We start from the raw sequence: 22,985 nt of genomic DNA, 5'->3' as shown, positions 1-22,985 counted from the left end.
CCAAACTGGTTTACTCCAATCTGTCCTTCACACAGCCACCAAAGGATCTGTCTAAAATATAAACCCTTCACTGGCTCTGCATCCCCCACAGGATAAAGTTAAGACCCTTTATGATCTGAACCCCAGCAGACCTCTCCAGCCTCAACTCTTGCCACTCTACCTATACTTTACATATACCCAACTTCTTAGTTGCCTTTTGGCACTCTGCCCCTAACTAGCATCAAAGAGCACTAGGAAACAACAAGCCTCCTCTCCCACCAGTCTTTTCTCTCTGAACACTAGCAATCTGCTGGCCAGCCCTGCAAGATTGGGGAATTACATACCATTCTTTCCCAAAGTCATTTTTAATAAGAACACATTTCAAACACCAAATTGTCAATATAAAATCCAACAGGTGGCTTAAGACATTGCAAGATGGTTTGGTGTGTCACATGACTGGGCCAAAAAAACCAGCCTATATTTCTGATTCAAAAATAACCTAAATGGGCTTCCCTGGTGGCACAGTGGTTGAGAGTCCGCCTGCCGATGCAGGGGATGTGGGTTCGTGCCCCAGTCCGGGAAGATCCCACATGCCGCAGAGCGGCTGGGCCTGTGAGCCATGGCCGCTGGGCCTGCGCGTCCGGAGCCTGTGCTCCGCAACGGGAGAGGCTACAACCGTGAGAGGCCTGCGTACCGCAAAAAAAAAAAAAAAAAAAAAAACCTAAACTCCTACTAAGAAATATGGTTCTTGTTAACTGAACCATGTGATTAATATCTGTATTTATGCTTTAAGGGTAATTGTTTCTTTATGCTTTGGAATGAACTGTCTATATCAGCTGAACAGCTGAAATACTGTAATGAATACATTTGTGAGTAATTACATCCCATGTGTTAATGAGCTCAATTCACTTTCCCCACCACACTTTTACATTTCCTATCTGTCTCAGAAAGGTTGTGGAAGAAAAGAAATGGAATATAATGGAAGGAACCAGGATGATTTACTGAAAAGTTTGTACTGATGTGACCATATAAATGAACCTGGAATTTAGTGAAAGGTAGTGTGCCGTACTCAGAGACCCCTCTCACAGTGAGGGCAAGAGCAAGTGCTAAATTATGCAATCCAGACACTAGGGTTCTCACCCCTGCTCCATTCTCCAGCTCCATTCTGCTTCAAATCCTGTCCATTAAGAAGTGGGCTACAAACTCCATTTAAAAAAGGATTTATATCGGGCTTCCCTGGTGGCGCAGTGGTTGAGAATCCGCCTGCCAATGCAGGGGACACGGGTTTGAGCCCTGGTCTGGGAAAATCCCACATGCCGCAGAGCAACTAAGCCCGTGCACCACAACTACTGAGCCTGCGCTCTAGAGCCCACGGGCCACAACTACTGAAGCCTGCGCACCTAGAGCCTGTGCTCTGCAACAAGAGAAGCCACCGTAATGAAAAGCCCGTGCACCACAATGAAGAGTAGCCCCTGCTCGCTGCAACTAGAGAAAAGCCCGTGCACAGCAACTAAGACCCAACGCAGCCAAAAATAAATAAATTTATTAAAAAAAAAAAATTAACATCAAGTACTGTGACTTCAGACAAATTATTAGTCCTTTCTGAGCCTTAAATTCTTTGGCTTACAGAAAAGACTCCATTGAGTATTGCAAGAAATATTCAGGTTATAACACTTTGTAAAACTGTAAAACGCTACAGGCGTGTAAGATCTGATCAATATTGTAATCAGAGGCACCCTATTAATATTAACAGCTGTCCTAGAAACTGGAAGCATGTTATAATAATCCTTAGTTTCCCAAATGCAGACTTGAAGCCATAGATTACCTTTATTTGTATGTTCCTGACAATTTACACCGGGAAAAACAGTTAAAGCACGCTCCTCCATATGAACCCCATATGCTGTCTGTGAATCACTTTCATCTCTAAATTAGCAGGATCCAAATTAGGAGGGCTTTCCTACAGTGAAATCTGTTTAAGCAAACATCTGCTGGTTCCCTGAAAAGTTATTTTTTTTCTACAGGTGGCCTTTGAATTTGTGGCCCAAAATTTATGCAAAGAAAATGTAGCCTTTGAGACTAAAGGCTACCCCTTCAGAGAGAGGTAGTATCTTTGAGAACCTGGGCCTCCTCTCAGCCGGGGAGAAGGCGTGCTAGAGAGAAGCTCAGTTCCGGGCCAGGAAGTGCTCAGATTTAATGAAAGTGACAACTGCTTCATCACTGTCAGGGCGATACTGATTGAAAGGACACATTTTTCCTGTTATTAATATTCTTAATCAAAGCATAAAAGGAAGCATATGTTTTAGTTGAATCAAGGCCCATTTTTCTGTTTTCTCAATTACTCATTTGTCAGGATAATGGAATAGGGGAGGCACAAAATGCAATCCCAAAGCCATGAATTCTGCCCTTAGCTTTACCCAAGATTGCCCAAATGACCTTGGGCAAATCACTGAGGGCAGATACTCACCTTGTGTCTGTATCAGTGACAGAGTCAACAACCTCCCCTCAGGCCAGTGAATACTCAGCAAATATTAGACGAGTCATCAAATGACCCTGATGCTTCTGTTAGTGTGACGAGCACATACAGACCCTTTTCTCCTCCAAATGACAGGCCAGTTTTGAGATTATCTTAAGCTACCCCAAAAAGTGGGCTAAGACGTTGAGGGTCTTATTAATTTCTCTAAAATTTCAGGGAAATGGCTTTATGGATACCTCTAACTAAAAAGGAAAATAATAACTGAAAAGATTATGCAAAATCACAAAAGTAACCCAGGTGTCCCAATTCTGAGGTCATCTTATGCTGCAGTGAAAGGTAATAAGCAGAGGGATCAGGAGAAAGTGGCATGTGATTGAAGTCGGAAATCTGACGGGCATGAAGCACCCTGGGCAGACCCTGTAGCGCATCTTATAAAAACAGAGAGGACAGAAGCACAAGACCAGTGGTCTCCCTCTCCCACCACTCCCAGTCTGCAGCGATTTCTCTGTGAAAGACTCTCAGGTCACCAGACAGCTCAGCTGGGCTTGGTGGGGCCGAGAGCCGCCTGCAGTACCCGACCGTAAGCACAGCCAGCACGTCCATCCAGGTGGATGAAGCAGGACAGTCCCCAAGGTGTGACATGGTCCCGAGGCATAGGGCCGCTGGTCCTCAGAAGATGAGTTTGCAATGAGGACCTGGGCCTTTCTGACCCCAAGGCCATGTTTGACCAAAACTGGAGACGATAACCTCATTCTTCCTAGTTAATAAAAAGAGAGGTTGGCCGGGTGAATATAATTAACCATGTGTGCACAGTGAGATTACACAGATAATTCATCAAGCTGTACACTTATCGTTTATACACACACAGACACTATCACAAGATGATACAGCAGTGGAACAGTGAGAGTGGTCCCCCAAGTCCACAAGTGCCACAGCATCCCACTTTCTGGGGAAAGTCTCTGAAGCCTAGAAGATCCAAAGAAACAGATGACTAGTGTGATCCTGTGACATGCATTAATGCCCAGGAAGAATGCATTTTTCTTCTTTGAGCCTACCTTGGCCTGGACGGCATAAGAAGCCAGGAGCACAGAAGCCTCGGGAGGGCAGTAGATCTTTTCATCTAAAATCTGCTTCTTTACCTGAAAGGGGCAACAGAGGAGACATGATACCGTGTGTGTGGACAGGAGCCGTGCAGGCTGGTCACAGCAAGACACTGCAGCGTGTTCTAATGAGGCCTGTCAACCCAGCCTGCTAATGATTTTCTGACAAAGGGAACGATTTTTTCTTTTTACCGCTGCCGACAGGTTGGGAGCTCGGTCCCCGAGAAGTTATTGGTAAGATGGCTACACAGAAAAAAACCCTTAATCTCTTCTGTTCGTGATCAAATGCCAAAGAGGAAAAACAATCTTCATAGTTAAAAAAAGAGACTGACATCTGGGTTGTGACGGAGGAGAGCTGTGAACTCGGGAAATGTCAGGAGCGGCTCTGGTGGTGATTGCAGCCTCGGCCCCAGCTGAGCACACGCAGAATCAGAGGAAATGGAGTCTGCTTTTAAGTCTTAACACAAGACCAAAGTCAGCGAGGCCACTGAGTTATGACTGCAGGAAAAAAACCCATCACTTTCAATATGCCTGCTCTAAGGAAAAAGGAAGCAATAAAGTTTGATCAATTAACCTTTAAGTCCACTTGAGGTCCGGGAAATATAATTCTTAAGCCATAATGTTGAATTAACATATCTCATTGCATTTAATTTCTTAGACTGGTACGGTGGGTGATGTTCCAGACATAGAGGCAAGACAGCCTCCTGAAGTGACGGCATGCTGAAATAAACACAACGGGAAAGCCAGCTCTCTTTCACAGACGTCAGCAGTCACCAGATTCATAAAAGTAGTAAATTTTGCCTTGCTCAGCCATGAAAGCGCTCCAACATTTCAGTAGGAGGGGAAATTAAGCCAAAGTCAAATGGAGAATGGGCACTGCTTACAAGAAAGCCATCTCTATATGGCTAGGACATTCTGGGGCCTAGGAGGTCATTTTGTGGTTTCATTCAAAGCAGGGCAACTTTCTAATCTTTCGGTTTTAAGCTGCACTACAGAAAAACTAAACGGGCTTCCCTTTGACATGAAAATATTGGAGAGGGGATATACAAACACACACACTTTTTTTGGCAAACTTTTTTGTGCAAGAGAAATTATTGGAGGGGGTTATTACATTTAACTTAATATTTACTTAATGCAATAATCTGAGGCTCAAACTAATTATAGGAGGCCAGGCTATATGTGTACGTCTGGGCAATCATGTAATTAACGCCCTGCTAGGGTCTTTTCCGTCACTGATGGTGGACACACCAGCCATTCCAGCGCCAAGCACCATAACTAACCGTGAAACTCGGAAAGTGCTCTGAGCGAGCAGTAGGAACACAAGCAAAACTGACAAGGTTCTCATCCTCACACCAGTCCCCCTAGCTGCACCTCTAGATGGTCAACTAGCTGTCTTTGAACCTATAATTATGGATCTCCTAATTTCTTCAATTCGGTGGAACAATTACTTACGGGGTGCCCACCGTGCACTCAACGAGCCTTGCCTTAAAGGGGCTTACAGTCTAATGAGGGAATAGGTGGAAAATAAGGCAATATAGACAAAGAGTGGCATGAAACATGATGTTTGAAGTACCACGTGTGTGGGATTTACCAAGTGTCACTGGAGTTCTGAAGTCCTGCCTTCATGAGAGCAGATTTTAAATTTCTGGAAGAACTACTCTTTGCAAGACTCTCTTTTTAGACTTCCTGGGCAACTATTGAGTACTTCGAAGTTAGTGAGGAGCCATCTTCAGAGATGTTTCTAGTTAGGGAGCTACTTGTATGTGTTCTTTCACCATCATACTTTTGCAATTTCATTTGATGCCAATTATCATCACTCAAGTACAGTTCTGTCCTGAAGACTGTTTTTCATTATAGAACCAAAGGGACTGGCTTTCCAGAGGGAGAACATTTTCACAATGTGGAGGCATTTGTGGTCAAATCCGAGGGGTTGGCCCAGGCTGCCTCTGCTGCTACCCCTAGGGGCGGTTCTCTCAAGATCAGGGGGGTAGCATGAAAAGGGGTACCTGCAAGAAGAATAAATGTTGCGTGATCTCCTGAACCAGCTCCTCCTCGGCATTCTCAGGATAAAATTTGGCCAGGAAGTGAAAGGTGACTGGCTCTTCCTTTGAAACGTCATGATCCAGCACCTGCGGAATTACAGAGCAAAAGAAAAACAAGCTAGTTTCGCCCCTCTCCCTCCCAGGCCACCATCAAAGGACCTTCTGCAGGGAGTGTATAAACATTTTTCTCCCTTCTAAATTTATCACATTTCCCAAAGGTTGTGATTCTACAGTTTGAAGCATTCACAAAGCCATCTATAACAGGAGGTAACATTCACTTCACATGGTGAATTAATCAAATTAATCAATATCCCCAAGTGGTGAGTGGAGCTAAGATGATTCAGGCACAAATGTTTTCAAGGCCACAGAGATAGCTAAAAACTAGAAATTTATAACTCAAAGGCCTTGGGCACTATCCTTTACGGTAGGCTGAAGGTTTTTTAATTTTCTCAAGTAGTGGAATCTTCCTTTACTCTTTTGTCTTGCTGACTACCTACAACATTTAGGTCCATACTGGAATGGAGCTTAGAGATGATGAACTAAATATTTGTGAAAGCATCTAAACATTAACTGAGCAACAAAAGTAAAACACGTCCATCATGGCAACCCTTTGTTTCAAGGAACCTCTAGAGATGCCCCACGAAATACTTGAGCACAGCCAGTAAACCACTCTGCCTTTAATATTCTAACAATTTCATCCACCCACTGGAAAGCTTGGGCCATCTGCTCTCCAGAATGAATTTCATCTCAGGACATAAACATGCCATGTGACAGGCTACAAGGCTCCATTAACATGTGTCATAATTTATTTCCTTTGAGCAGCAGGCTCCACGGCTCCTGAGGCCCCCAATCTAATATCCATTTGGCCAACACTCAGGTACGATTTCAAATTTACTTTGCCGAGAGTCACAAAATGATACTGAAGGTTTTGCTGTCTTTGGTAGATAACTCTCCAGGCTCCTGCCCAAATTCCTGGTCGTGGTGCCCAAGAGATTCAAAATAAACCTGATCTAGGACGCTCTTGCTGGCATGGCAGCACTTGGACATTCATGATCGTTGGGAATTACCATGTGAAATTTATAACCAGCAGGGACCCCAACGTGAAGATTCAGATTACTGCGTACATATGTAAACACAATTTGAACGCCTGAGTTTAGAGTCAAACTGGTAGAAGACGGGAGGCTTTCACTGTTTATCATGCAAAGTAGTAGATAATAGAATGAGGTAGGCAATTGCAGGGGGTAACTGGGGGTAAAAATGAGACACTGACTTACTCAGAGATTCAGGGGTCTTTTAGGAGTCACTGACTAAAACATATGGCCCTGCTCTCAGCGTCTCCATGGATAGGTTGGCAGGTAAGTAGGTGACAGCGTCTCTGTGAGCACATAAGAACCCACGCAGAGGGCAGTTCCCCGAGGCAATATCCATTTCTAAGCCACATTAGAACTGCTGGGAGTCCAGACTTGTACACCAGGCCTCAGAAGCCCCAGAATATCATGAGAACAAAATAGACATTCTTCCTTCACCGCGGGAACCAGGGCACTCTTTATTCCTTAGATCATGTTAATGAATAAATTGAGTTGGGCCATGGTGTTTCTCAAAAATACTCTAAAACATTCCCTAAAGAACAGGAGCCCCAAGAAAATCTTTCAAAGACATAAATTGTGGGAAAAAAACCCAAAACGATAATACAATAGTAATTTCTATCCACGAAGCCTGACTCATGGCTCAGTCAACAGAATGGCATTAAGCCTGAAGCAATCAGGTGACACCCGGTGACAAGAAGGAAGAAGCCAGGGATGGCAGCTGGTCAGTCCTGGGTGGTTCTGCAGGCCCCGGGGTAGCCGGTGAGGAACAGGGGCGGGGTCTCCCTAGGCCCGCATCCTGTCCCGTATAACTTCCTCCGCAACCCGCCCCTCTCTCTGCTGTGTACCCATAATGCCCCATGATGAGCAATAAGCTAGACACATGCTCAGGGGAAATCTAGAGCTCATGCCAGCCCCACTGGTGTCATCAGGGTCTGGGCCCACCTTCTTGTCCATCTTGAGCCAGGCCACGGTGTCCTTGATTGTATACTGCAGGCCAAAGAACCAGGTTTCCCGAAGCCCCAGGGTCCGGCACACCAAGTCAAACAGGTCCTTCCCCTTCCACTTCATCTGCAAGGGAACAAACCAACAGGGGAAGACAGCTGAGCCCAAGTGGTAATCTGCTCGCAGGAAAACCTTTTCTCTGCTCCCCCGACCTCAGGTTCTGAAAGGTGGGGATGACGCTAAGATGGCTGAGGAGCACAGAATTCCTAAATAATTGTAAACCTTCCTACACAAAACCATGAGTGGGAAAATAATAATTAGAGCTTAATGGCTTAATCACTGCAAAGCATACACAATACCTCCCTTGGACAGTTCCTTACAGATCTTAATATGCCCAAAGCTGCCAATTTAGGAAAGCTGGTAAATAACGTCCACATTTAAGAGTCAAGCTTCTCCCATTAACCCAAGGTTAGCTTCTAGAGACATTCGTTTCCTCAAGATTTTCTTGTTGATTTTCTTTTTAATCATGACTCTGCCCTTTAATAAAAGGCTAGCTTTTTAAAATGTAAAGACTAGTTTTACTTGATTTTTTTTTAAAACGCAACATAGGGTACGAAGTTGTAACTGACGTCACAAATCATGGGGAAAAAGAACCACTAGAGACCAGCCAGTCCAATCACGGGTCTCTCCCCATCATGATGTGTAACCAAGGCCAAAGAGGAGGTGTCCACCCACAGCCACATGCAGCAACTCCAAACTCTTGTATCGAAACCCAGGGGACAAACAGACAGGAATATACTGTAGTGTGCTAATCCCGTAGCCTCATTTTCAAAAGGACCTGAAGCAATGGCTGCTAAGCCCATTTCTCAGCTCTTCAATCTTGTGGCCAGAAAAGCAGGTTCAATATCATAATAGGGGAAGAAAATACCCAGGAGCTTAGTAAATGTTGCCACCCGTGATGCAGCCACCCATAGCGGCTGCTGGCCTCGACCCCAGTCAGTGGCCCCCAAGTATCAGGTGGACATTCAAATGGACACCTGCGTACAGGGATGAGCACAAGACACATCACGGAGATGGTGGGCACAGATGGTGGATTTAAATACGAGGTCACCAGACATCAGAAGAGGAAGACCACCTGACTGCAGGGGCGTCTGTCCTTCTCCTGCTCTCATTAGAAATTTCCACCCAAGGTCCTGGCACGCTGAAGATGCACAATGAAAAGGAACTGGGGAAGTTCAGGGTTCAGAGACTTCTTATAAAAGCAAGAAGGAAAAAAAATAAGTTAGACCTCTAAAATCAGATTGGTGTTTGCTAAAACCTGATTCTAGAGGATTTTTCAAGCAGGCCCTCTATTTTTAATATATGTGAATGGACGGCGTGTTCCCTACGAGGAACTCAACAGGAAAGCCCATCCTTCTCCGTGTGTATATTCAAAGTCCAAGAGCAAAGAAGCAGCCTAGATGGAAGCACACCGAAACTGCAGCAGACGCAGGGTGGAGATATGGACTAGCTTTTGTCCTTCTCCAAAAGACGCTCTAGCCCTGCCCCCGTCCCCTCTCTGTGACTTCAGTGGGGCCCCTGCAACACTACAAAGGTTGAGTTCTTTAGAAATTATTTTGAGTAAAATAAAATAAAATGTTTTATTTTAAAAAGATGATCTTCCCCTTTTGTAAGGCTTAATAATGCTTGTTGGCACACCTGTGTCCCAGTCTGACACTGGGACAAAGGGTTTTTTAATTCACGGTAGGTTTTAATTCCTACGGGCGGACTTCACTGAAGAAATGTTATTTTGGAAAACTAGGAGCTTCAGGATGCTGATTATCCTCTTGTTTCTATTTTAAGCCAGTACATAGTATATAAATTATAAATGACTACTTTGCTACAAGATAATGTAACACTTAAGAGCACACATTAACTTGGAGAAGTGAAATACCCAAGGGCCAAGAAGATCAAGGTAATGATCCCCAATCCGCCATAACTCACGGCCACCGCAGGGCGGGCTCTGGCACGAGGGGCTGTCTGCAAGTGGGTGTGTGGTGCATCTAAACGAGAGCTACCAAGAAAATGGTGAGTGGATTTCCTGATTTGGGAGCTTAAATTCTCAAACATAATCTCGTATTAATGCAGTTTTCTACTTCCTTGTTTCTAAAATGCAAAATTATCTCTGTTGAATGCAGAGACAATGTCTTTGCTACTGTGGAGCTTGCAATAAAGTGAAGAGAGGGTAAATTTTTTCACACCGATTCAGAATGCCTGGCTTATATTTTCAACTTTAAGAATTGTAGGGTGTCAAATTGGAAATGAGTCTAAGTAATTAATTACCCACAGTAGACCTGTCCCCTTTCTGTATAAGGAAACATTCTTTGGCAGCCTGCTACAGCAGACTACTGGCCTTCTTCTTGGTGGTCTAAGGTAGGCAACCCCCCAGATCGCCTCTTTTTCTGCTCTGTGGGGTTCCTTTCATCTTGCTCTCCTCCAGCACTCCCCAGCCACCTTTTCCAGTAAGTAACTGGTATCTTAACACTCTTCTCCCACCCTAAAACAAAACCCATTTTCAGAAGAGCCCGGTATTTATTGCTCCTTTACAGCTCAATGTGAATTAAAGCCTCTGCTTCCTCTCATCTAATCCTTTTTTTGGCTGCACCTCGAAGCCTGTGGGACCTCAGTTCCCCGACCAGGGATTGAACACTGTCCACAGCAGTGAAAGCCTGGAATCCTAACCGCTAGGCCACCAGGGAACTCCCCATCCTCTCAGCTAATCTTTCAGCAAGCATTACACAGCACATCCTATGTGCCCAGCAATATTAGACACTGAGGATGTGAAATTCTGGAAGAATGTTCCCTGCCGAAGACTCAAGTAACGACCCAGGTTGGAAAAAGCTTTAAAGAACAAGGGAGAATTAGTTAAAGGAGAAAAGGAAATAAGTCTAAAAACAGACAAACGTCATGATCTCTACAGGGAACTGCATGTCATCTGGCAGAGGTGAAACAGACAGCCTGAACTCAGTGGGCCTGGTGGGGATGGACCAGGACTCTCCATATACCCAGAGGCAGAGGAATGATGGGATCAGACCTGCATTCTAGAATGTGCACTAACAACAGGTTGGAGGAAAGGAGCCTGGAATCAAGCAGGGCAGAAGGGAGGCCAACTCCCACCTTGATGAAGGCAGTGCGAAGGAGAGAAAGCCTGAGAACTAGAAAAGCATCAAGAGAAACATCTGAATTCCTGGCTTGAGCATCAGGTGTTTCCAGTAGAGGAGGGATGGAAGACAGGAGAAGCAGGAGCAGCAAGTTTTGAGGGAAACAGATGAGTAATTAAGTTCTAGACAAAGCAAGATAGGGTGCCTGAGGAAACCAAGTAGAGATGTCCTAAATACACCTGATTTTAAGTCTTAGCTCTATTTACAAAATAAAGTGTTCTAGTTTTTAGTCATTAAGTTTTTCTCTTGGGCTAAATCTAACCTCCAATGTGTTGTTACCTACATGAGGGTGCACTTTTCAACATGCCTTCCCCAAATGTATGAGGCTTGCTTAGTCTTCCTAATTTGGGTTTCCACTTCTTCACAAACAGGAACCACCGGTCACAGTTACTCCTGGTGGTTCTTGGGACACCCTGAGGATGGGAGGTCTTGGGTTGCAATGGGCCTTCCTTGGTGCTGCTGACTCGCAAGAGCATGAGCACACCCACCTCCAGTTCTATCACTGGTCCACTGCGCTGTGCTGATGTGGGAAGGTGATGTGACCACCTAAGCATCTCCCTAGATCGTAGGCACCTCAGAACAAGAGCAACGCCGGTCATCTCTCTACTCCCCACAGCACCCGCCGAGTGTGCACACACAAGACGTGGCAAACGATGGCTGTGCGACAGAACAGACTTGACCACTTCAAAACCTGAGGCTCAAAAGTGTAAAGCAAAATGAACCCCCATTCGTCCACTCCTTCGACAAACATTTAGTGAACACACGCTGTGTCCGAGCACCAGCCGAGGTGCAGGGGATAAATGGGGGACAGAAGACAACAGGCCCAGGGTGTGAACCTGTCAGAAACAGATAATCATTCCCCTCGCCCCACACACAAATCAGCTCCGGGTGTGGTGGTCAGCACTATAGCACCCAGTGCCAAAACAGGGACATCAGGGACTGGAGGGACCCTCTCTCTTGAACAGGTGGGCAATGGCATCTGAACTGGTGGGAAAGAGAAGCCAAGTGAAGACCAGCCTTGGGGAAGGAAGAGAGAGCAGGCAAGTGTGTTACAGGCAGAGGGAAGAGCATATGCGAAGGTCTAGAGGTCTAGATGGTTCTTGTAGGAAATGACAGTATTGTAGTTCAGTTTGGCTGGAGAACAGAGGCTGGGGAACATTTGCTGTACTTTCAACTACCATCTAAAATCAATTCTTGGGAATTCTCTGGCAGTCCAGTGGTTAGGACTCCATGCTTCCACTGCAGGGGGCACGGTTGGGGAACTAAGATCCCGAAAGCCATATGGCATGGCCAAAAAAAATTAAAAATAAAACCAATTCTTTGTCTCCTAACTCTGACCTGTCGTGTGAACCACAGAAAGCTGTCTGAGTGGCTGTTTTCTCCTTTTTCCCTAGGATGGAACATAACTCGTACCATTCTAGATGTACAGGAGAGAAGCTAAATCATTACATAAGATGGATGCTTCCGAAGATTAGGGCTTAATTCCTTCCAGGAACCAGTCTAAAAGGCAGAGAGAAACAGTGGTTATCTAACATCGGTATGAATCTCAGTGCTGCCGCTGTGTGACCTTGGGCAAGTTATTGAACTTCCCTGTGCTTTGCAACAGGGATAATAAACAGAACCCGTTTTAGCAGATTGACCTCAGGATTAAGTGCACTGATACATTTGAAAAGCCTAAGAAGGTGCCACAGTAAATACTCAATAAAAGGTGGTGATTACTCATTCTAACCCCGCCTCTTCTTATATTCTCAAGGGGCATCGTTTAAAGCCTCCAGTTGTGTTCCACTCCACACATGATGGATGGCAGATCAGAAAGGGCACCATCAATTCTCATCGTGCTAACCGAGCCATCACTCACTTGACAAACATTTATTGAGCACCCACTACATCCTAGTCACTGCGCTTGGCCCCAGAGATGAATGATGAATCTGGGACAAGACGCTGTCCCTATTCACGGCTGATGAGGAAGACAGGTGAACGGATAAGGAAAGTGCAACCTGGCAAATGCTCACAGAACAGAGGACTGAGGGAACGCAGCTCGGGCCTGGGGGTCTGTGAGTGGCTTCCCTGGGGAGATGCTGTCTGAGCTGGGTCTCAAAAGCCAGGCAGCAGCTGGTCCTCTGGTGAAGGGGCTGAAGGAAGAGAGGTCACTCCAGCCGGAGGGAACAGCATGTCTGCCGCTTGGGTCCAGGCTGTTGTCAAGTGAAGGAACGCTCTTTGCGTTCTTCTGGTATCTGACAAGCAGCGTGACTGTCCTATCTGCAGTACTGAATGTTCAGTGCGGTACTGTGTACATGGCTTCAGCCCCAAGCGTGTGACAGCTCGCACCCACCACAGCCACTCAGGGCCTGGGTCGTTCAGTCCCTGCTCTGAGCGGCCAGGCCCCCCTGAACAATACCTGCCACGTCTCTAAGGAGCCACGACCAGTGGGATGAGTCTCGTGTTTCTTTTTTTATTAAAACATTTTCTCTTCTGATACCTGCTAGCACATAAGCCATTCAGGCTTTGCACTTATGCTACTTGCAGGCCTTTTTGGAGGGTTTGTCATTTTTCCCGAACAGATTGCCAAAAAGAGAACAGTCCCTGGTGCTGATGAAATGTTCACCTGAACTCATCTCTTCCGCCCTGGGGCAAGTGTTCCACTGCTCCACATACCCCCTCACCCCCGCCTCTGCTCAGCCCAGTGAAGGGAGGGAGGCGACGAGGCAGGGGCTCATCTTGCAGGCAGAAAAGGAGCGGTGGAGGGAGGGAAAAAGGAGATTTGCAGGAAGGAGCCGGACTCCATGGCATGTGGGCTCCAGCTCTGTGGGCCTCGGCCTCCAGATGCCCTTGAAGCTCAGGGCAAATGGCAGGGAGTGTGGGTGCACGGCGCGTCTTGCATCGTGGCTGTGTTCTTGCATTACTTTAACGGGCTGCGGTGTTATTTCCCAGATCCATCCCATGCCTCTATCACAGATGGATGTGTATGAACTTTATAAACAGGACTAAGTGCTGTCAGCTTGTTATCTTTTGTAGGGGCTGGATTTATGAGCTTTACCCAGAGTGAAGTGCTTGTCATTTATCAACCTCAAATGTTTTAAGGAAATAGCACTAAGCACTTAGGCTCTGCAGCAGGAACGTAGCTGGAATGCAGCACTTTTCTGTTGTTGGAAGCAACTGGCACCAATAACCTACAGGACCAATCAGGGTCTATTAACCAGGGAAGCATTTTGAATAACGTCTGAGACATCTTCTTACAACAGGCCAGGTTTAGACTCACAACCCTAAAACTACCACTTGTTTTTTTGGCTTTGGCAGCCTTCGCATTGCATTTCTCGCACTGCTTTCTCTGGGCCGTGCAGAGAATCGAATGTGGCTGCCATGTGTGAAATGCCTGAGAATCAGAAGCCCCAGAGAAACTTCAGCTTTACAGAGAAGACTCAGACCTGGAGAAGCTAGCAGAGAAGTGACATCCCATTTCATAGATGTCGGGGGACAGGATTATCAGCCACACAAGAGATGCTATTTGACTGGCTGTCTACTCCACAGAAGAGGAAAGAGAACCGACGGACAGACCCGGCATTCACTTATCAGGGTTTCTTCTAATTAGTTCACAAGTTGCCCCAGCATTTTCCATAAAAACTATTGAAAGGTTAGCTCCCTTACAGACAGAGCAATAGAAGGGACCGTACCTCCCCGGGCTCAGGACACATGTAGCGTGTTTACCGTGATTTCGGGAACACAAGAGCAAGGAGGGCTGTGATCTCCCCTCTCCACGTTCACCCCTAATTGACTTTTGCAGTCGTGGCTGCCCTACGAGAACTGATTTCAGAGAAGAGTTGAGAATTTAAGATGCTGATGTGCTGGATCCAAACCTAAATACAACTTTTATTGGTCTGTTTTGAAAAAACAGATGCCAAACACCTCCATTTACAAGATAAACACAATGGAAAGAGTTATAAAAATGATTTTGCTGTGCAGTAGTGAATAATGAGTCCCATTAAAATCTATTCCAGTTAATCAAAGAGGATAAAAGAGTGCAGTAAATGGGGGTGTAAAACCGACCCTCCCCGACTCATACCATGGAAGCAGGTTCTGTGTCTCATGTCTGTGTTTCCTGTCGTGGTTAAGGACACACACACACCACTCCTAATCAGCCATTATTTCTGAGGGAAAAGGAGACCCTCCAAATAGAAACAAGATTTTAGCCAAAAAAAGAGACTCGTCTCGTTGCTCTACCAATCACGACCCCCAAATCCCTTATCTCGATCTGCACAAAATCTCACAAACCTGAAACCTCCTTTTTGCAAAAACAAAACAAAACAAAACAAAACAAAAAACTCAATTCCAATCTTGCCCTGTCAGTTTCTGCCATAATCAACCACAGCAAGTAATTTTCCTCTCCCAGCCCTCCAATCATCGCTGTTAGTATGCTGAATCTATTTAAATCATTGGTTTCAAGGCCCTCCACCAATTACTTCCTCTCTCCTCCAACCAACTGCTCTGCCTTGTTACAAGGCAGCCTCTGCCCTCCCTGGTCAGCAAAGCTACATGCCTCTAGTTACCCACAACCAGACCTTTCTAAGATTCCTTCTTTATCTCACCACTGTCTCCCTCCCACGCATACAATACCAGATATGTGAGTTAGTATGTACTTTACATACACGGAAAAATGAGGTGTCTGTCTCTGCCCAAGATTCCTGTCCTTCCTGCAATTCTGCAGATCATAAATTCCTTGAAGACAAGGGCTAACACACACACACACACACACACACTCTCACACTCTCTCTCTCTCTCTCTCTCCCCTTCTCCTTTCCTCTTTCTCTCTCTCTAAGTCTCCCAGGACCCACACAAGTGCTGTATAATCTGTGGCCACTTCACAAATGCTTGTGGTTGGCTGATGATGTTGATGATAATGATGATGATACCTAAGCTGAGCCTTCTGAGTAGAACAGTCTTCTAGGTAATGATTGCAATGAAGCAAGAATTTATGACACTCCTCATTAAAATTCTAATTGCATAATTGGGCCTGAAGGTATATACCCGCCCCATTTGGGGACACATACTGATCTCCACTCTCTAAAAATACCTTGGCAAGGAAATCTAAATCTCAAAAAGCCAACCAAGAAAAATTTCCACAGAACAAGAGACCAGTAAGAAACAGATCACAGCGCCTCGGCAAGCCACAAAACGGAGGTTTTAAACTCTGAGAAGTCTTTCAAAACAAAATGGATTATAGATTTTTTGGGGGGAGAAAAGTTCTTATGTTTGCAGCTCCTGGCACATTGCCTGCTTTAGCGGAGACAGGTTCTAGCAGCGGCCGTGAGCCCAGAGAGGGGATCTGCGTCCTAAACTCCCCTGTCCACCACGCACAACCTTGGGTGAGCCACACAGCTCAACTGCGCTTCAGTTTCTTCACCTGTCAATCAATTGTGCCCCCATGCAAGGCCCAAATTTTATAATGCTGTGAAAAAAGATGAGCCGCTTGAAGCTTTGACAGTCAGCTGACAGATGACAAAGCAAAAAGAAACAATAGTTATATGCTATAAAAGCAATGCAATTCCTCCAAAGTAAAGAAGACAATCTCTATCTTTGGAATTTAACTCACAACATGAGGGCAATCATGGCCTTGTCAAATAGCTATGAAACACCCAAACCCGCTGTGTTGGGAAAGTCGCTTAACCTCTCTGGGTCTCAGCTTCCACACTCATCAAGTGGGCTTGCAGGATTAATACCTTCTGAGTCTACGAGCTTGAGATGGTTTTGTATAAACCGTGGAGGATTTTTCACTGCTATAATCATTTTCTTTTAATCCTTTAACATCCCATTCTATATCTTAAACTCGTTTTGGGGGATGTCAATGACCCTTAACACTTAATTTCTGTGTGCTTTCTACTTTCCCTTACGCAGGTACTGCCACTGCAATCATGTTCCTTACTACTAATAATCAGGAGTTGACTTACAATAATGAACTCTAATGCAACAAAAATGGTGATTGTCATGCTAATGAAAAATACAAGTTTTTTAGCACCAAGCATGCTGTTGATATTCAGCAATTACCAATGATTACAAATGTTTCCTACTAGAGCATGGACTTGAGGATATGGGGAGGGGGAAGGGTAAGCTGTGACAAAGTGAGAGAGTGGCATGGACATATATACAGGAAGTAGCCGCATAGCACAGGGAGATCAGCTAGGTGGTTTGTGACCACCTAGAGGGGTGGGATAGGGAGGGTGGGAGGGAGGGAGACGCAAGAGGGAAGAGATATGGGAACATATGTATATGTATAACTGATTCCCTGTTATAAAGCAGAAACTAACACGCCATAGTAAAGCAATTATACTCTAATAAAGATGTTAAAAAAAATGTTTCAAACACTGAGAATAAGAATTCTGCAGAGAGCTATGAATAGGAAACAATAGTAAATTCAGTGCTGGCAGCACAAAGCTCAATTTCAAATGCCTAAACATGAAGTAAAATGAACAGACTCTGAAACACCACCCATGACTAAGTGTTACCCAGTGGATTAACTCCTCCTGCCCTGGACTCTGTGAAAATTGTAATTTATATTTAAAAGTACTTCAAAAAAAGGAGAGGAAAAAGGCCAATTCCTTTAGAAATGATGTGCTCTGACCCCACCTAGTGGTGTCGCAGTGATTCCTGAACTAGGACAAGTGCCTCAACTCAGCACAGGTGATTGAAGATTTCCCGAGATCAGCACTAAATTGGTAATAAATTTTTGCTTGACAAAAATGTACTAAAGCAGGCTTCCCTGTTGGCACAGTGGTTAAGTCCGCCTGCCAATGCAGGAGACATGGGTTCAAGCCCCGGGCCTGGAAGATCCCACATGCCGCGGAGCAACGAAGCCCGTGAGCCACAACTACTGAGCTCTGCGCTCTAGAACCTGAGAGCCACAACTACTGAAGCCTGTGCACCTAGAGCCTGCGCTCCACAACAAGAGAAGCCACTGTAATGAGAAGCCCGTGCGCCACAATGAAGAGTAGCCCCTGCTCGCCACAACTAGAGAAAGCCACGCGCAGCAACGAAGACCCAACGCAGCCAAAAATTTTAAAAATTTTTTTAAAAAGTACTAAAACATGTGGACTTAGAATCTAAATCAGACAAAGCACAGACAGGAGGATGGAACACATCATCCTGTCACAAACCAGAGAAGCCTCGTCATCAGCTGGCTAAAATGATTACCAGCTCTGAGGAAACTCAATTCTGGGTTTTTAAGACCACAAATGCTTTTTTAACTTCTGAAATTAAGAATAAACAAGCACCAAAAATGTTCTTGGAGAAGAATGCAAAACTAGCATGAATAATTGGAGAAGTCATCAAAAACAAAAGAGAAAAATTTCAAAATGACACATGGGGGACAAAGGAATCGAGAATAATGAAGCATGGCAGAAATCAGAAAAGAATCCTGCTATCACAGTGGACATCAAGCTAAATAGAGACCATTTATAGAGCATATTACAAAGAAGATCCTTAAGTATATGGCATAAGGTAAAGCTCACTATATTTAGACTAATTGTGGAGTCTAGAGGGTCTATAATTACAAAGCCATGGATAATCTGAAGAAGATTCAAAGAAAATGAAGGAGATGATTAAAGGAGAAAATTTACAGTGCCTCTAGCATGAGACCTTTCCTCTTTATTCTCACACTCCCTACTCATGATATGAAGCTAATGTTTACCAAGTGCTTACTATGGTCGGGCCCTGGGCTAAGTGCCTGTAAAGGTCTACCTCGAATACTATTATTCTCATTTAGAATAATAGTATTTAGGTTTAGAGAGGTAAGTCTAAGATCCATCAGGGAGACGGGGGCAGTGGTGGGTCTTCCTTCCACCTAAGCCAACTTACCCCATCAGGATGCTGGCTCTTTTCCCTAAGCAATATTTGTTCTGTCCTCTAGCAGATTTTCTCATACCTACATGCTCAAACCCTGAAATGACTTCCTACCTAAGGAGGAAATATGAAACAGAAAGTTGCACAATGAGCTTCTTCTGCCCAGATCACCTAAAATAGGATGCGAAGCTGAGAGCCTTTGAAATCAAGTTCTTCCCCCTGTTTTACAGTGGAAAAACTGAGGCCTGGGAGAAAAAAGAGATTTGCCCAAGGTCACAGAAGAGCTCCACGGAGAAGCCAGGGTTCAAACACCAGTTTGAACTCCCTCCTGGAGTCTACATCCTGGAAGGGAATCATTTGCCTCAATCTTGGGGTGTCTAGGATTTAACATCTTACTGAAATCACCAGAGTTGTTCTGCCTTCTCCTTTTGAAAGTTTCGCCCGTTATGGACCACTGTATGTCCACTTGTATGCTGGAATGATCTGTAATGTTGGTATTTAATCCAATCATAATTGTGCTTGGGTATGTGAAAATGATTGGGATGCCAACAAACAGGAGAAGGAGGCTTTGGTTTTGATATAAGATGGTATTAGGATCTCTCACAACTCAAGTTCGAGAAATTTTTCATATTTGGCTCTTCTTACTGATAGATTGAATTATCAGAGTAAAATTCCTACCTAGAAAAGAAGTAACAAAACCGTTTAGCCTCCTGGCAAATTACATTCAGCATCCACTTTCTCAAAATGACAACTATTAAATCTTTCAAGTGGAAAAATCCTCCACAGCATCAAGCCAATTATGCAATGCAGTAAGTGGTGCAAGAAAGAGATGTTTCCCCCTATCTCTGCAGTCTGAAATGATTAGCATCATTAACATGATTCGTATGTTAACTACCACTGGTTCTGAATTTGAGTCCTTCTTAGAAAGCCACCTACATTTGACCTCAATAAAACCAAGAATTCCTCAAGTACCATCTCTCTTTTCTTCAAAATGCATCTTTGCATTAGCATCTTCTCGCATTAGCATCTTGGTCAGTTAATGTACAACATAAAAATAGAGCAGGAGAGCAAGACTAGTGGCTTCTCAGAGTTCTCTCCATCATCATAAATCAAACTACCATTACTTTCGACAGAATATTTGAACATGGTTTACAAAGAGGTATTTTCACTGGAAATTTGAGGTTTGATGAGATACGATGGCTGGACAAATCACAACAGGGCAGTCAGTGCCCATGGTGACCCAAGCCTCCTGCTTTAGGCTGACTATAGTCCCTTCCTTTCTGCCCAGCACTAAGCATTCCATGAGTCCTTAGAACAACCTTGCAGGGTCAGTAATAGTAGTTCCATTTTACTGATGTGCATACTGAGGTTCAGAGAGCTTGAGTATCTTATCCAAGCTTTAAGTAGTTTAGCTGGAATTCAAGCCCAGGTCTGTCTTATTTCAAAGCCTGTGCACTTTCTACTACTACCTTTTTTATTTCTATAAATTTATTTATTTTATTTTTGGCTGCGTTGGGTCTTCGTTTCTGCGCGCGGGCTTTCTCTAGTTGCACTGAGCGGGGGCTACTCTTTGTTGCAGTGCACAGGCTTCTCATCACAGTGGCTTCTCTGGTTGTGAAGCATGGGCTCTAGGCATGCGGGCTTCAGTAGTTGTGGCACACGGCTCAGTAGCTGTGGCTTGCGGGCTCTAGAGCGCAGGCTCAGTACTTGTGGCTCATGGGCTTAGTTGCTCCATGGCATGTGGGATCTTCCCGGACCAGGGCTCGAACCTGTATCCCCTGCATTGGCATGCAGATTCTTAACCACTGCGCCACCAGGGAGGCCCTCTACTACTACTTTTTAACTACTACTAATGCTTTGCTACTTTAGTGTGGTCCCTGGACCAGTAGCATTGGCATCACTCGAGAATTTGTTAGAAATGCAGAATTCTCAGTCAACCACAGAACTACAGAATCAGAATCTGCACTTTACCAAGATCTTCAGGTCATTTATGTGTACATTAAAGCTTGACAGGCTGTATGTTGTAACAGTCTGTCTCTCTGAATATCACTACTATTATTCCTTCCACTGGTTCTCAATGTGGTGGAGGATAGGGTGGAGGGAAGAGGAGGGTGTTTTGCCTTCAGGGACAGTTGACGGTGTCTGAAGACATTTTTCAGTTGTCACAACTGGGGCAAGGTAGGAGGTGCTCCTGTAATCCAATGGGTGGAGGCCAGAGATGCTGCTACACATCCTACAGTTCACAGGACAGTCCCCACCACAAAGAACCCTCCAGCCAAAATGTCAATAGTGCCAAGGTTGAGAAATCCCGACATTGCTGATAATAGTGTCCATCCTCTTTGGGTCTGGGGTCTGTTTAAAGAAGAAAAACTAAGAGTTTTTCATTGCAAAATTATGGCCGAACAATGTCACAAAAAATTCCTTTCCCTGTGGGTCAGTCTCTCACAACATGTATCAAATAGTAACTTTGATCAGGGGTCAGTAAACTGTGGTCCACAAGACAAGTCCAACCCACTGCAGTTTGAGAACTAAGAATGAGTTTTACATTTTTAAATGATTGAAGAAAACTTTTTTTAAGTTTAAAAATTTTTTTATTTTATTCTTTGGCCATGCTGTGTGGCTTGTGGGATTGTAGTTCCCCGACCAGGGATTGAACCCAGGCCCTCGGCAGTGAAAGCGTGCAGTCCTAACCACTGGACTGCCAGGGAAAAAATTTTAATAACATTTCCTCACTTGTGAAAATTACATGAAATTCAAATTTCAATGTCCATAAAGAAACTTTTATTGGAACAAAGTCATGTCTATTATTTTTTACTTTTATCAAAGTCTGCTTTTTACAAAACAGCTCTACTGAGATATAATTCACATACCTTAAAATTCACCTATTTAAAGTGTACAGGTAAATGGTTTTTAGCATAGTCACCGAGTTGTGCAGCCATCAGAGTCAAGTTTAGAACATTTTCATCACCTTAAAAAGAAACCTCGTACTCTTTAGCTATAGTGCCCCATCCCCGCACCTAATTTCCCAGCCCTAAGCAACCACAAATCTACTTTCATTATAGATATCCCTATAATAGACTTGTATATGAATGAAATAATATATGATCTTTTGTAACTTGCTTCTTCCACTTATAATGTTTTCAAGGTTCATCCATGTTGTAGCATGTATTGTTACCTCCTTCCTTTTTATTGCTAAATAACATCTCATTGTACACACAGACCACATTTTGTTTATCCATCCATCATCTGATGGACATTTGGGTTGTTCCACCTTTTGGCTTTTACGAATAATGCTGCTATAAACATTCATGTACAAGCTTCTCTATAGACATGTTTTCACTTTTGAGTAGATACCTACAAGTAAAATTGCTGGACCATATGGTAACTCTATGTTCAACTGTTTAAGGAACTGCCAGACTCTTCCAAAGTCGCTGCACCATTTTACATCACCACCAGCGGTATATGAGGATTCCAATTTTTTCATATTCTCACCAACACTTCTTACTATATGTCTTTTTTCTTTTTTAAATTTATTTAATTTATTTACTTTTGGCTGCATTGGGTCTTCGTTGCTGCTCATGGGCTTTCTCTAGTTGCGGTGAGCAGGGGCTACTCTTCGTTGTGGTGTACGGGCTTCTTATTGCGGTGGCTTCTCTTGTTGCAGAGCATGGGCTCTAGGTGAGCGGGCTTCAGTACTTGTAGCACGTGGGCTCAGTAGTTGTGGCTTGCGGGCTCTAGAGCAAAGCCTCCGTAGGTGTGGCACATGGGCTTAGTCGCTCAACGGCATGTGGGATCTTCCCGGATCAGGGTTCGAACCTGTGTCACCTGCACTGGCAGGCAAATTCTTAACCACTGTGCCACCAGGGAAGTCCCTATATGTCTTTTTGATTCTAGTCATACAACTGGTTGGCTCTCATTATGGTAAAACGGTATTTCCAATATATTTAAAATGATGAAAGGGAAGAACCTACAACCAAGATTACTCTACCTGGCAAGGATCTCATTCAGATTTGATGGGGAAATCAAAAGCTTTACAGACAAGCAAAAGCTAAGAGAATTCAGCACCACCAAAGCAGCTCTACAACAAATGCTAAAGGAACTTCTCTAAGTGGGAAACACAAGAGAAGAAAAGGACCTACAAAAACAAACCCATAACAATTAAGAAAATGGTAATAGGGACATACATATCTCTAATTACCTTAAACGTGACTGTATTAAATGCTCCAACCAAAAGACACAGGCTCGCTGAATGGATACAAAAACAAGACCCATATATATACTGTCTACAAGAGACCCACTTCAGACCTAGGGACACATACAGACTGAAAGGG

At 44.4% G+C, this 22,985-nt stretch overlaps 1 protein-coding gene across 3 annotated transcripts in view; it reads right to left on the bottom strand.

Annotated features, from left to right (window-relative positions):
- NF2 (NF2, moesin-ezrin-radixin like (MERLIN) tumor suppressor) overlaps positions 1 to 22,985 on the bottom strand; it is a 78,962-nt gene that overhangs the window by 45,520 nt on the left and 10,457 nt on the right. For all 3 annotated transcript variants that reach the window (XM_060028311.1, XM_060028310.1, XM_060028312.1), the window contains exons 2-4: positions 7,625 to 7,750; positions 5,559 to 5,681; positions 3,508 to 3,591 (exon numbers count right to left, since the gene is read on the bottom strand). In XM_060028311.1, coding sequence (XP_059884294.1) covers positions 3,508 to 3,591; positions 5,559 to 5,681; positions 7,625 to 7,750 — 333 coding nt within the window. The remainder of the gene's footprint in view (positions 1 to 3,507; positions 3,592 to 5,558; positions 5,682 to 7,624; positions 7,751 to 22,985) is intronic.

The sequence above is a fragment of the Delphinus delphis genome, chromosome 13 (genome assembly GCF_949987515.2).
Source record: "Delphinus delphis chromosome 13, mDelDel1.2, whole genome shotgun sequence".
NCBI lineage: Eukaryota > Metazoa > Chordata > Mammalia > Artiodactyla > Delphinidae > Delphinus > Delphinus delphis.
This window is presented reverse-complemented; position numbering and strand designations above follow the sequence as displayed.